We start from the raw sequence: 14976 nt of genomic DNA, 5'->3' as shown, positions 1-14976 counted from the left end.
TAAAACCTTACTCCTTAGACTCCAGACACTATCTCCTTCTTATCAACCCACAAGACAATACAGCCAGTAGTAGGGGTTCTCCATCTACCTACTGCTACATTTACAGACTGTAAGCTCTTTAGGGCAGGAGCTGTGGGGTTTTGTGTGTGTTTGTGTAAAACCACGCACAATGGGGCTCCTCCTATGATACTCTGATATCCTGACTGTGGCCTTTAGGTGCTACTGCAATACTACTGCTACTCTTTGCAGGATGAAGAGGAGTAATAATTCTGCATCAGTCATAATTAAGGGTCAAATCCTGAAGTCTCTACTTTATTGTAACTTAGGCCTGGTCTACACTACGAGTTTAGGTCGAATTTAGCAGCGTTAAATCAAATTAAGCCTGGACATGTTCACATGGCTAAGTCCCTTTTTCTGACTTAAAGGGCCCTTTACATCGGTTTCTTTACTCCATCTCCGACGAGGGGATTAGCGATAAAATCAGCCTTAGCGGGTCGGAATTGGGGTAGTGTGGACGGAATTCAACGTTATTGGCCTCCGGGAGCTATCCCACAGTGCTTCATTGTGACCGCTCTGGACAGGACTCTCACCTCAGATGCACTGACCAGGTAGACAGGAAAAGCCCCGCGAACGTTTGAATTTAATTTCCTGTTTGCCCAACGTGGAGAGCACAGGTGACCACGCAGAGCTCATCAGCACAGGTAACCATGATGGAGTCCCAGGATCGCAAAAGAGCTCCAGCACGGACAGAATGGGAGGTATGGGATCTGCTCGCCATATAGGGAGATGAATCAGTGCTAGCTGAACTCCGTAGCAGTAAACGAAATGGCAAAATATAGAAAAGGTCTCAAAGGCCATGAAGGACAGAGGCTATAACAGGGACGCACAGCAGTGTCGCATGAAAATTAAGGAGATAAGGCAAGCCTACCACAAAGCCAGAGAGGCAAACGGAGGGAGAAACAAAGAGAAGTTTCACACCATAGCCTGGCCAGTCACAAAACTCGTTTTCAAAGCTTCTCTGATGCGCACTGCACCCTGCTGTGCTCTTCTAACTGCCCTGGTGTCTGCTGCACGTAATCAGCGGCCAGGCAATTTGCCTCAACCTCCCACCCCGCCATAAATGTCTCCCCTTTACTCTCACAGATATTGTGGAGCGCACAGCAAGCAGCAATAACAATAGGGATATTCTTTTTGCTGAGGTCTGAGCAAGTCAGCAAGCTGTGCCAGCGCGCTTTTAAACGTCCAAATGCACATTCCACCACCATTCGGCACCTGCTCAGCCTGTAGTTGAACAGGTCCTGACTACTGTCCAGGCTGCCTGTGTACGGCTTCATGAGCCATGGCATTAAGGGGTAGGCTGGGTCCCCAAGGATAACGATAGGCATTTCAACATTCCCAACGGTTATTTTCTGGTCCGGGAAGAAAGTCCCTTTCTCTAGCTTTCGAAACAGACCAGAGTGCCTGAAGACACGAGCATCATGTACCTTTCCCGGCCATCCCACATTGATGTTGGTGAAACGTCCCTTGTGATCCACCAGGGCTTGCAGCAACATTGAAAAGTACCCCTTGCGGTTTATGTACTCAGTGGCTTGGTGCTCCAGTGACAAGATAGGGATATGGGTTCCGTCTATCGCCCCACCATAGTTTGGGAATCCCATTGCAGCAAAGCCATCCACTATGGCCTGCACGTTTCCCAGAGTCACTACCCTTGATATCACCAGGTCTTTGGTTGCCCTGGCAACTTGGATCACAGCAGCCCCCACAGTAGATTTGCCCACTCGAAATTGGTTCCCGACTGACCGGTAGCTGTCTGGCGTTGCAAGCTTCCACAGGGCTATCGCCACTCGCTTCTCAACTGTGAGGGCTGCTCTCACCCTGGTATTATGGCGCTTCAGGGCAGGGGAAAGCAAGTCACAAAGTTCCATGAAAGTGCCCTTACGCATGCGAAAGTTTCACAGCCACTGGGAATCGTCCCACACCTGCAACACGATGCGGTCCCACCAGGCTGTGCTTGTTTCCCGGGCCCAGAATTGGCGTTCCATGGCATGAACCTGCTCCAGTAACACCATGATTTGCACATTGCTGGGGCCTGTGCCTTGTGAGAGGTCTATGTCCATGTCAATTTCCTCATCACTCTCGTCGCCGCGCTGCAATCGTCTCCTCGGCTGGTCCTGGTTTTGCTTTGGCATGTCCTGGCTCTGCATATACTCCAGGACAATCCGTGTGGTGTTCAAAGTGCTCATAATTGCCGCGGTGATCTGAGCGGGCTCCATGATCCCAGTGCTATGGCGTCTGGTCTTAAAAAAGGCGTGAAACTAGTATCTGACGGACAGAGGGAGGGAGGGAGGGGCGAGTGACGACATGGCGTACAGGTACAGGGAATTAAAATCAACAAAGGTGGCTGTGCATCAGGGAGAAACACAAACAACTGTCACACACAATGGCCCCCCACAAAGATTGAACTCAAAACCCTGGGTTTAGCAGGCCGCTGATTTCACGAGTGCGGGGGGAAGCAAATGAATACAGAACAAATCTATTTTTTACATCTTAAGCTGGCAGATGACTGTGCAGCATGACTGATAGCCCTTGGCATCTTCTGGGTGCTTGGCAGAAAATACTGGGCGCTTGGCAGAAAATAGCATACTACGACTGATAGCCATCATCGTCATTGGGAAGGCAGTACGACGATGACGGATACCAGTCGTAATATACCATCTTCTACCAAAAGGCAAGGGGCTGCTGCTGTGTAGCAATGCAGCCCCACGTCTGCCAGCCCCACGTCTGCCAGCACCCAGATCGCCGATGAAGGCTACCAGTCATACTGCATCATCTACTGCCAAAAGGCAATTAGCTGCTGCTGTGTAGCAATGCAGTACCACGTCTGCCAGCACCCAGATGACATATGGTGATGGTGAGCTGAGCTGAGCTGAGCTGAGCTGAGCGGGCTCCATGCTTGGCGTGGTATGTTGTCTGCATAGGTAACCCAGGTAAAAAGGCGTGAATCGATTGTCTGCCATTTCTCTGACGGAGGGGGAGGGGCCTGACGACATGTACCCAGAACCCCCCGCGACACTGTTTTGCATCATTCAGGCATTGGGATCTCAACCCAGAATTCCAATGGGCGGCGGAGACTGCGGGAACTGTGGGATAGCTACCCACAGTGCAACGCTCCAGAAGTCGACGCTAGCCTCGGTACTGTGGATGCGGTCCACCGACTTAATGCACTTAGAGCATTTTATGTGGGGACACACACAATCGGCTGTATACAGCCGATTTCTATAAAACCGGCTTCTATAAATTCGACCTAATTTCGTAGTGTAGACATACCCTTAGTGTTACATAGGCATAAGCCCCATACTCATAAATAGGACTTTAGCCTGAGTAAGGACTTCCGGATTTTGCCTTAGATGCTCAGTAATTGCATTTAGTGCAGTAGAAAGGAGAGTATATGAGAACAAACCCATTCACTCTCCTATTTCTGATCAATTCAGCACTAGCCTCATCATACAAATAGGCTACTGATAAAAGGGACAATCACTTTTTTGACACATTTGGTAATCCACATTGCTATGCCAATTAACTACATTATGCAGGCGCTCTCTCTCTCTCTCTCTCTCACACACACACACACACACACACACACACACACCGCTGATGTTTTAGCAGCACTGTCAATTCTTCTAAATGCTTTAAATGACAGTAAATGTCCCTGCTCATTCATCCATTATTTCAGTAAATAAAAATCTAGGTCTTCTAAAATGACTATATTTTTAAAATGTAGTAGAATATGTAGTACCATTGAAATGTAAAGTTGCATTCTTTTCAATCTCTTATTCTCTACTAATGCATTTCATTGTATTGAATACAATCTATTCTGTTGTAAAATTAATGGCTTACTTTCTTCTTTCTTTCTGGCTGTAAAACTAATGTCTTACTTTCTTCTGTTGGCCAGTGTTTCTTCATTGTCTCTTGCAGGCATCTTCATCCCTTGATTATCTTTGTTCTGATCAGAATAACCTGGGGACAATGTCGTCTTTCTCACAGGATGACCACATATCTTGTTTACCTAAAGATAAAGAAAGGCATATGGGGGAAAATAAATAAATAATGCCACCAGTTTAGAATAGTACAATATCCTACCTCTTAGTTTAACTTTGATTTTAACTCTGATTTTATTAAGAATGAAGGACAGACCCCATGGCCATATTAGGAAGGTTGGCCAGAGTTGCGATGAGTATGGGACTGGTCAAATCTACTATCCGTATTTCATGTACCCAATTCAGCAAACAAGGTTGTTAGCTGCTTCCACTATAAATACAAATGGTGAGACACAAAGAAGGAATGAGATACCAGAGTGTCCTCAGGAAGGCAAGACTCACCAATATGTATTTAATTAACTGCAGTTTTCCAGAGAGACCTTCATATCTGGGAGTTTCAGTGTTATACAGATAGTTAAAGTAATTAAGGAACCTGCTGAATGCTGGAGACAGCAACTTAATTTTATTTTTCCATTATGTACATCAAGTAAAATTTTTGAATGTGTAAAAACTTTGTGATTCCTTTATGATTGGATCAATGTAGCATGTTCAGTGCAGCTACTATATCACATTCTGAACAGTTACCATAATGGAGACTTGAATTGCTGTCATGCAAAATGTAAGTTTAATTATATCTATTTCAAATAATAAATTCTATTAACACCAAGAAAATTATACACCTGTCACTCTGAAATAAGCAGATATAAATACATATGTTGTGATAACTGCCTATCACGCTGGCCAATATTGTCTCATTGTCCTCGACCATCTATCTTTATCCACCTGTTGTCTCTTGTCTTACAGTTAGATTGTAAACTTCTTGGGGTAAAGACCATCTTTTTTTGGTTTGCTTGTTCTGTGTTTGTACAGTGCCTGGCACAATGGGGTCCTTGACTAGAGCTCATTTAGTAATATTTGGCACTATGTTGTAACTTTTGTATGAAAGAGGCTATCAGTTCACCATTATATCTCATTATTCCTATTAGTCACTGAGGTACAAATCATGGTAATATATATTATTAAATAGGAGATGCTCCATACCCTAGACAAGATATTAATTGGATGATGGTTCTGTACCTTGTGTGCACCAATGTATTACTGAAAGACTAATATCATATGTGAATTATATTAGAAATATATTTCCTATAAACACTCAATTTCATAAAAAAGAGGGAAGGAAAGGAAGGAGACAGGAAGCCCCACTTCTCAGGATCCAACCTCCAAAGCTGGGACACCAGCCAATGGGAGCTGCAGAGCAGGTGCTGGGAGCAGGGGCAGCACCAGGGCCGGCTCCAGGGTTTTGGCTGCCCTAAGCAGCCGAACAAAAAACAAAAAACAAACAAACAAAAAGACGCGATCACGATCTGCGGCGGCAATTTGGTGGAAGGTCCTTCGCTCAGAGCAGGAGTAAGGGACTGTCCGCCAAATTGCCGCCGTATAGGTGGACGTGCCGTCCCTCTCCAAAGTGGCCGCCCCAAGCACCTGCTTGACGAGCTGGTGCCTGGAGCCAGCCCTGGGCAGCACACAGAGCTTCCCTGATTGCCCCACCACCTAGGGGCCACAGGGACATGCTAGCCGCTTCCAAGAGCTGTGTAGAGCCAGGACAAGCAGGGCAATTCTGCCTTAGACCTGCTGCGTCACCAACCAGACTTTTAACGACCTGATCAGCAATGTTGACCGGAGCTGCCAGGATCCCTTTTTGACTGGGCGTTCCTGTCCAAAACTGGATGTCTGACAAGCCTAGTCTTGCTACCAGAGTCTGTCTATAAAGTTAACTCTTCTTATTTGCTTGTTATCTGAGCAACTCAGACTTGCATACTCATATCATGCAGTTCACTGCATCCAATCTGTCTTTTCTAAATGTTCACTGGTGGCTGTCATTTTTGAACAATTAATTTTACATGTGTGCTGAATCTACTATTGCCTTTCCTCACTAGCTCATTCCTTGTTGTCACTCTGTTGCTTCATTAAACTGTTGTGCACATGAAAAATTAATGTCTCCAGCGGCCTATTCTACATTATCTTGTCTCCAGCGGCCTATTCTGCATATAAGTAATATGATTTTAAGACCAAAAGGCCTGTTTTCCATTTTCCTTAAATATATCCTGGCAGGCTAGGTACCATGGGGAGGAGGGTTGGGGGAGGGGGGGAATATTTTCCCTCTTCCAAAACAATCTTCAAGGGGTCCCAAATTATTATCAAAAAGTCCAAAATATGTATAAAGTTATGCCGTTTTAAGCAGTGGAACAGCAGGAGACTGGAGAGTCTTCATCCTCTATGTAAAGTTATACAACATAGCAAAATACTGACAGGGTAGTTATATTTAAATTTTTTTAAATTTTATAATCCAGTGTTTTCCAGGACTATAACTAGCCCCTGGAATCTTGTTTGTTTTTTTAAATAGCAACATCCAAAAGCTGCAAAACAGCCACTTGCGCCCCACCCCAATAATAGGACTCTAGAACCAACCCTGTACTCTGATAGAGAGGGGAAAGTCAGAATTTAGATCTCGGAAAGATCTCTGATGAGTTGGGGATTTACAAATCTGTGGGGGAAGATCTCAAAGAGGGAATGAAATAGCTCAGGTATGTGGAAGAAGGAGGGCTAAAATCTTCTACAGAAATTAAATTAAACAAGATTAAAAAGTGTTTTCATGTGTTTGGACTCAATTTGCTTAAACAAATACTGCAGAATATTTAGGGGGGGGGGATCTCAAAAACTGGTAGAATTCCAATTCTCACAGTTCAGTCAACCCTATTGTCATATAGTCAGTATGATATTATGCACAGTTTGTATGCCACAGTATGATGATTGCGTTAATTAAAATATCTTGTAATGACCATGCAGTTAAATTGCAATCATCACCACACACAAACTTTATGGTACTTTAATTCTGCTTCATATAATACCATAAAACATCTACAGTTATTTACAATTGATTAAAAAACAGAAGCATATCAAATCTTCTTCACATTTATAGTGCTGTGGGAAGGAATAATTAGGAATGCAATTATCCATCAACAATATTAGAAATAAGTCTCTAATTTAACCTGTCCTATTATGGAATGTATCCCATTGTTTAATTTTCTCATGCTATAACATTAGGATTATCAGACTTTAGGATTAGCATTAAAATTCCTAAACTTAAACTTTGTCCAAGTATGAACTAGTTTGGATTTAATTTAAAGAATCAAGAAAAAAAAGAAGTGGGATTGCCTATTTAAAAAGATGAGATCAAAACTATCATTGTCCCTTAAAAATAGGGGATGGGGTAAAATGGAATGGAATAAAATGAACAAGCAAGACCTTTCTGATGAGTGCTAATCAAATGGCAAAAGGAATTTCATTGACTTATGGAACTACTTGGTAAGCAAATATAGTAGCTAAGTAAATAAACAAAATTGGAGGATGTCTTGTTGAAGATAGAGCTGCCATATACATAGATTCATGTCCTATCTGCTTGTATATAGGATTAGGGGAGGATGAGTGCCATTGAAGCCTAGGGAAAGATTCCCTGGGATGGAAGCCAGCAGATGAAACCAGATCTGGTTTCACCTGCTTAATGTGGGGTTTCTTACACCATACTGTGAACCATCTGGTACTGGCAGCTCTCAGAGATGGGATACCTGGCTAGATGAACCATAGGTCTGATCCGCTATAGCAGGCAATTCCTAAATTTCATTTCTACTGATTTGTGTTAATATGTGAGTATTTTACAACCCTTGATATTTACCAAGGCCCATCATCCTTACTCTAGGCCGCAAGAAGTTATATGTAAATTGGAGGAATGATAAGTGACAGTACAAGGTCATTTCAGGCAAAGCTGGGAAAAGAACCCAGGCAAATAATATGGCTGAACCAAACTGCATGCACTTTGTCATAGTGCATTTCAGAATAAAAGTGTCTAATCTATGTGCTTGGTTATATTGTCTATAACCACTTCTCTAGCCCCTAGACTACACCACTTTGCCAGAAATAGAACCCAAGAATCCTGATACTCAATATTCCACTTATGGATAACAAATAGTTGTGTAACCCGCTAAGAATGGTTTTCCTCTTGGAGCTTCTCTACAGAGGATAACAGCCTACTTCTACTAGTAATTACTCCTCTAGTTCCAGGAGAAGAAGGGCTGTGGACGTGAAGCTGTTGGGTTCAAACCCTGCTTCAGCAGGGGAACAATATTGAGATTCTATAGGCAACCTTTCTTCTGGCATTTCCTAACTTTTGCTTTGCAAGTGTATTGGCTTGACTTTGCAAGCTTTTTGTTCTTTTTAACATAGTGTTTTGATATGGACTATATTTATGTTATCTTATTTTAAATTGGTGCTAATTGGGTGACTGGCTACCTTAGAACATTGCCAATAGCCTACAGAGCCTTTCAGCGGTAGGCCACTAGCTTGAAGAGAGTCCAGCTACATATAGGGATTAAAAGTTGTTCCCATTTAATGGATGTTTGGTAGCCTTTAGATGAGATAAGTTTGGTTGGTCTCAGGTCCATCTCCCACATTACAAACTCACTGTGCTTTGCAGTAAATAAAATTAAAAAAACCCAAAACTCATGAATGATTTGACTCTTGAGGTCGCTACTGTCTAAAAACAAAGCAAGAAAGGGAAGGGCTGGATGAAATGTGTTTATTTTTTTAAAAGTTTGTGGTGAACTGAGTTTTAATTTGCTTTCTAGCATTGCACACAAACTATATTTCCTTTCAGTATTCACAATTCTTCCCTGTAAAAATACAACCAAAAAAATCCCAACAATTATTTCCAGGGCACAATGAACTTTATTCTTCATGGAGTTGCCAAGATGTATACGTAATATTTTCAGGTATGTATGGGTAAAAGAGAGAGAGAAGGATAACCAATGTACACATTCCTTCTATAACATCAATAGTGCAATCAGTTTTAGAGAGTAGAAGCAGTACTGTATAGCATCTTTCCTCCATTGCTAACCAGTATAAGTTTTTGGCCATTTTTGATCACCTAACTGTTGAAAACAAAGATTTCTGATATCAAGATTTACTGCTCTTTTACACTTGCAGTAATCTCCAACTGAGCTAATACTGGGGAGTGCAATACTTCACAGTGTTTGGCTCTAGTTAACTAACTTTTTTCTTCTTACTTAAGCCACAAGAGGGAGCACCATCATTTAAATAATGCTTGCAACCACTGACCATGCTTTTACAGTTTGTGGGTTTACAATAAAGTATTTGACATTAAACTTCTGTTTACAAGCCCAACTCAGGGGGGGAAGGGGAAGATGGGGAAGGTGAGGGAGAGAAACAGTGTAAAGAAGAAAGAGAGACTATGTAGGTGTATGGGTGTGTGAATGAGAGACTTTTTAACTTTTAAAACATTTTTACTAAAAATCAGTACAGAAACAGTGAAAAAGAAGAAAACAAATTACAAATTCAAAAAAAATTACCCACCCTAAATAGTACAAAATGCATTTCACATAGGCAACTGATGAAAAAATTGATCCAAATTGCTTATAATAGTAGAATATCTAACCCTCAAATGAAACCACTATAAAATCTAAAAAAAAAAATATTAGGTACTGGAAACCCCAGTACCTAATAATTTACACCGTCTATTTTTTAAAAATAGCCATCTTTGCATGACCCAAAATAAAATTTGCAAGGCATAACACAGATCTGTTTATGACTCTATACTTCACAGTAACAATAAATACAGTAGGAGAAAAATCAAAGGACAATAACCAAAAAATACCCTGACGTAAGACAAATAATAGCTGTAACCTGAAACAAGAAATGGATGAAAAACAGTGTCCTTTGTATCACAAAAAGGACACAACACGGAAACCTCCAGAATCAAATGATGCACAAACACATTTGTAGAGATAGCCCAATGAAGAATTCTCTACTGGAGATCACCCATCCTCTTCGCAATCCAAGGCTTGTATACAGTTTACGAGGCTGGCTGGCATCCATCATCAGAAGCTGGCTTCCAAACCATATCAGGATAATCAACCAGTATTTGAAAATGACAAATCTTTACCACAAGCATATACAATGACTTATGGTCTGAGCTAGTAAAAGTAAAGAAGACCCACTGAAGGCAAGCAAGCTGCCAGGCTTGTCAACATCCCAAACCACAGCAGGAGCAACAGGCAAGAAAACAGAAATGTGTGTATAATCAAGAACGGCTCACTGAAGGAGGCAACTGTCTAGCCTGACAATACTGCCCCCAGGAAGGGCTGATTTAACCTTTGATAAAAACTGAGAAACCCAGTGAACAGAATGAAAACCAAGCCAAGACATTTGCTGAGGCCAATATAAAATTAGTAAAATCAATTAAATGAATCAGTTTCACTACACCTGTTGCAGTAAAGAAAGAGACAAGACTCCTAGAAATAAGACTAGGAATCCTCATAGCAAGGTTATAAACAAAAAGTTCTGTAAGCAGACCTGAGAACTCCAGCCACTTATCCTGTAGCCACAGCTTAAAAAAAATCTCCAACCATTAAAAGTCTTTGATAAAAACCAGATAACACTTCAAAATTGAGGCACCCAGGGTCAAACAAATAAAGTTCCTGATCAAAACCCAAACCTGCTACCTACTGAAGAAAATCAAAGGCTAGTTGCTTCCAAGGAACAGGTTCATCCACAAATAGCTGCTGCAGAGATTGTAACCGAAAAGTAGCGATTCTGCTCAGAAAAAAAATCAATGAGATCTTAACCTCCTTCCACAATGGGCAGATCACCCAAGAACCCAGCATAAGTGTGCTGCTCATCCCACAATTTATGCAAGCTGAGAAGTCTGCTCAAAAAAGTGCTGACATTCAGTCAAAACCTGGGCAACACAATCATGAGTAATAAATACAATCACACGGTTAGCATATGTGGAGACTTTCACCAGAGTAGAAGCTGGAACAGGGAGAGAAAGGCACTTTCACAACATGCATAACAGAGGCTCAATAGAAAGAACATACAATAAACCAGACAGGGAACAATGCTGTCTGATTCCCCTACAGATTGGAAAGGGGGTGCTCAAAACAACATTCACCTTAAGTAGACTATAGATTCCACAATACAGTAACTGAATGTAGGAGACAAACATAAGTCCAAAACCAAAAGCACAAAGGATGCAAAACAAATCCATGATCTACACAATCAAAAGCCTTCTTTTGAAGAAGGGAAATCAATCCAATGTGCAAACTAAACATTTTTGAGGCAAAATTACATCCTGCAATAGGAAAAGATGATTGAAAATTTGGGGACACTATGGTTTTATCAGGGTGCATGAGTAAATCAATCACAGTTTCCAGTCTGTTTGCCAACCTTAGAAAAAAGTTTATAGTTGGAGCAAAGCAGGGACACAGGTCTCCAATTCGTCACCTCCCCAGGGTCTGCCCTCTTAGGTGACAGGGTAAGAACTGCTCAACAACTGAATGACAATATCTTCTCTCTGATGCTTTCCTGAAAAAAGGGTCCAAAAGGACCCACTGTAGCAAGGGTCCAAAAGGCCTTATAAAACTCAATAGGAAAACAATCAATACCAAGTGTTTTTCCTTGAGCAAAGCCATTTAGAGCAGAAGTCAATTCTGACTGTCAGGTCCCGTTCAAGTCTGTCCACATCCAACATTGAGATCCTAGGAAGATCCACAAGGAGCTGCCAAGTCTGAAATGGACACACAGGCTCTGATACATACAGGTCTGAGGGGGGAAAAAAAAATCACAGCAGAATTCCTAATCTCCACAAGATCTGAAAGCACTTGGCTCTTCCACTCTTCATGTTTCTTTGCCAGGCCAAAGAAAAACTGATTAGGCACATCCATTTGAGAAAGGCCCTGAAATTGGGCTTTAACCACTGCACCCCGAACTTTGCTACCAACAAGTCCAATGGGAGCTGTTTTTTATATTTCAAGCACTCATACACAACCCAGCATCATGGCTTCCCTGAAAGGCTTTTGCAAGTTCTATAATCTCCAACTCTAACTCCTCCATGCTCTGGTGAAGACCCAGGGTTGTCTGCTGCATGTATTGGTGACAAAAAACATTTAATATTAACTTTACCTACCAACCACCATTGCCTCAAAGAGGGGGAAACATCCTTTGAAGTAACTAAGGCTCCCCAAAAATAATTGAAGGAGTCCCAAAAGTGAACATCTTGCAGAAGACGAGTGTTAAAATGCCAATATGGGAGACAGTCTTGCACAGAAGGAAGAAACAACAGAAATAAGACTGAACCTTGATCTGAAATCCCAGTAGGGTCTATACAACTAGAAAACAAAAGAGACAAATGATGGGTAAAATCATAAAAATGGTCCAAGCAGATGGTAGAGAAAGAGCTAACACTCAACCAGGTGTACTGCTGTGCATAAAGGTGAAAATATCACTACATATCAGTCAGGTCAGATGTCTGTAAGAGTTGTACATTGCTGAGCAGACAGTAGCTGTAGTTCCAAATGATTCCTATCCAATCTCTCATTAAGAGTACAATTAACATCACCCTCCAAAATTAAAACAACACTAGTCAAACAATCTGTTCAAAGAGAATCCAAACTTAAAAAAATAAAAACCACCATCTTCCCTGCCAGTAGGAGAATAGAAATTAATTTTTTAAAAAGATGATATTGCTCAGAAGTAGCTCAAACTGTCAATAAATGGCCTGGAATAACTTCCTGCACAACCACCAAATCAGAGTTCACCTTGTCCATAAAAAAAAAATAAAAAAAAATAAAAGGCAAACACTGCACCTCCAGTGGACCCATGGCTCTGAAAAAACCTCACTATCACGGGATTCACTCACCACCAGGGGCACCTCTTGCTACCCGCTAGGGATTGGCTCCTTCTAGGTGTTGCACCCTCCTCTGATGGTTTCTCCACTCATCTCTGCAACTCCAGGTGCCCCTTCCAGGCCATCAAAGTATTTCAGGGTAAACTGTCCCAGGCATCCATGCTCCACTGCATGGTCTGTGCCACTTCCTTAGTGGCTGGTAGGGGAACCCTGACCTGCCCTTTATTCCAGGTTCCAGCTCAGGGGTCCTCACTTCAGCACCCACAATCCACACTATCCCATGCCTTTCTGCTTTTTCCTGAGCCCTTCCTACCTTTCTGGCTCTCCCCCTTTCTAGGTTTGCTAAGCTAAACTCCATCCTCCCAGGGAATGACTGTAGGGTAATTGCTTCTATAGCCCCCAACACACCTTCCTTCTCCCACGGAGTGACTGCAGACTCCCTCCCGGAAGCCACTGGTATTCTCAGCTACTGAGTTTCATACAGGCCCCTCTGTTCCCATCCAGTTGAACCTCATCTAATTAATCGCTGCTCCTTGGTTCCTCCTCCAGGTGCAGCCTAGGGAGTTACCTGGCCCAGCCAGCTACCTTAACCCCTTCAGACCTCATGTGGGGCGGGTACCCCAATGCACACCCCTGTCCAATCAGCAAGCCAATCAGTTTGGTTGCCTGCATCTGTGGGGTGAGTCTCTTGCAAAAATGAAACCTCTACCTTTTTCTGTGACAGGTACTCAAGAAGACCCATACATTTTTTAATGTTCCTGCACCCATTTACATTCAGAGATCCACAAAATTGTCCATCAGACCAATACACATCAGAAAAAAAGTAAGAAAAAGACAAAGAAAAAATCTATAAAAACAAAAACACCAACTTCAAACACGGAGACACATCTCTTAGTACTGAGCAGACAACAAAAACAGGTTAAGGTCTGGAAACCAATCTGCCATCTCGACTCCATGTTTCCCCCTAGTCACATCCAGAAACCTACCAATAGCATCCAGAGTGTATCCCCGCTCAGGGAGTACAGGTCCCAAAGAATCTGTGAGTTCATCATCCCTCACATCAACTTCGAGATGGGATCCTCAGAGAGGCTGGGGGGGCTTCTGGAAGTGAGGGGGCAATACCTGAAATTCTCCACATCCCCAACCAAAGAACCACCCTCAAAATTGTGCTTCCAACTGCACTGACCAAATTAGCCTGCTTTGCAGCACCCTCAGAAACTGGAGCCTTTTTTTGCTTTCAGGCCTTCTCAGCAAGCCAGGATCCTCTGCCAAGGCCACAGATTCCACAGCAACAGGCTCAGCCTCCATTTTGCAGTCAGGCTCAATAGCCACAACCAATAATGCTATCTCCCCTGTGTTGTAAAGGGGGCACAACTCCCAAGAATCAACATCTGGAGCTTGTTGGGACCCAGCCTCTGCAACAGCCACCCATCCTGTGTTTTACTCTCAGAAACCCCCACATTCCCAGGCAAGAGGTCACCATTCCCCTGGGGAGCCTGCCTATTCTTAGGGCACTGATTAACCAAATGTGTCAGACACCCACAATGAAAACAGACCATGTCCTCAGTGGCAACAAACACAATGCAGTCAGACTCTTCAATCCTACACTTCAGGGAAACTTAAATTCAGAAGCATTGTTTAATATCACATAAACCTGCCTATGAAAGGACAAGATATGCCAAACTTCTGGGGATTTGCAGCCCAAAGGATCCTCCTAATAGGTCTAGTGATTGTACCATAACTCCCCAGGTCTCTAGCCAGCTGCTCATTTCCTTACAAAGGAGGAATATTAGAGATAGTGACTTTAACAGCAGGTATTCAGAGTGGCACTATAATGACAAAAACACCCCACACAACAGTGCCCGCCACAACCATCTGCTTAACAAGGCGAAGCATGGCAACAAACACAACAGCCTTTCTCATGCAGGAGGGATAGCTCACATTTTTAAACCCTGTCACTTTCCTCACAACTAGAACACACTTCTCCACAGAACCAGAGTCTGGAGGCAAAATCCGCAACTCATGGTGATGGGTTAAACCCTCAGAATCCACAACAAACTGAGGTCTCCGTCCCACCCAGGGCTGGCTATGCCAGCCCAAAGGGCAGACAAAAGCCTGCTAAAACAAAAGAAATCCTGAAATTAAACCCACAACCACCACAAAACTAAACAAACACAAAAA

At 42.7% G+C, this 14976-nt stretch overlaps 1 protein-coding gene across 11 annotated transcripts in view; it reads right to left on the bottom strand.

The window, feature by feature from the left end:
• The window catches only part of GPC5 (glypican 5), a 1011494-nt gene that overhangs the window by 793634 nt on the left and 202884 nt on the right, over window positions 1-14976 (bottom strand). For all 11 annotated transcript variants that reach the window (XM_054011983.1, XM_054011992.1, XM_054012059.1 and 8 more), the window contains one exon: window positions 3936-4066. In XM_054011983.1, coding sequence (XP_053867958.1) covers window positions 3936-4066 — 131 coding nt within the window. The remainder of the gene's footprint in view (window positions 1-3935; window positions 4067-14976) is intronic.

This window comes from Malaclemys terrapin, chromosome 1, assembly GCF_027887155.1.
Source record: "Malaclemys terrapin pileata isolate rMalTer1 chromosome 1, rMalTer1.hap1, whole genome shotgun sequence".
In the NCBI taxonomy this organism is placed as follows: domain Eukaryota; kingdom Metazoa; phylum Chordata; order Testudines; family Emydidae; genus Malaclemys; species Malaclemys terrapin.
Note: the sequence above shows the minus strand (reverse complement) of the source record. Positions and strands in the feature narration are given on the sequence as shown.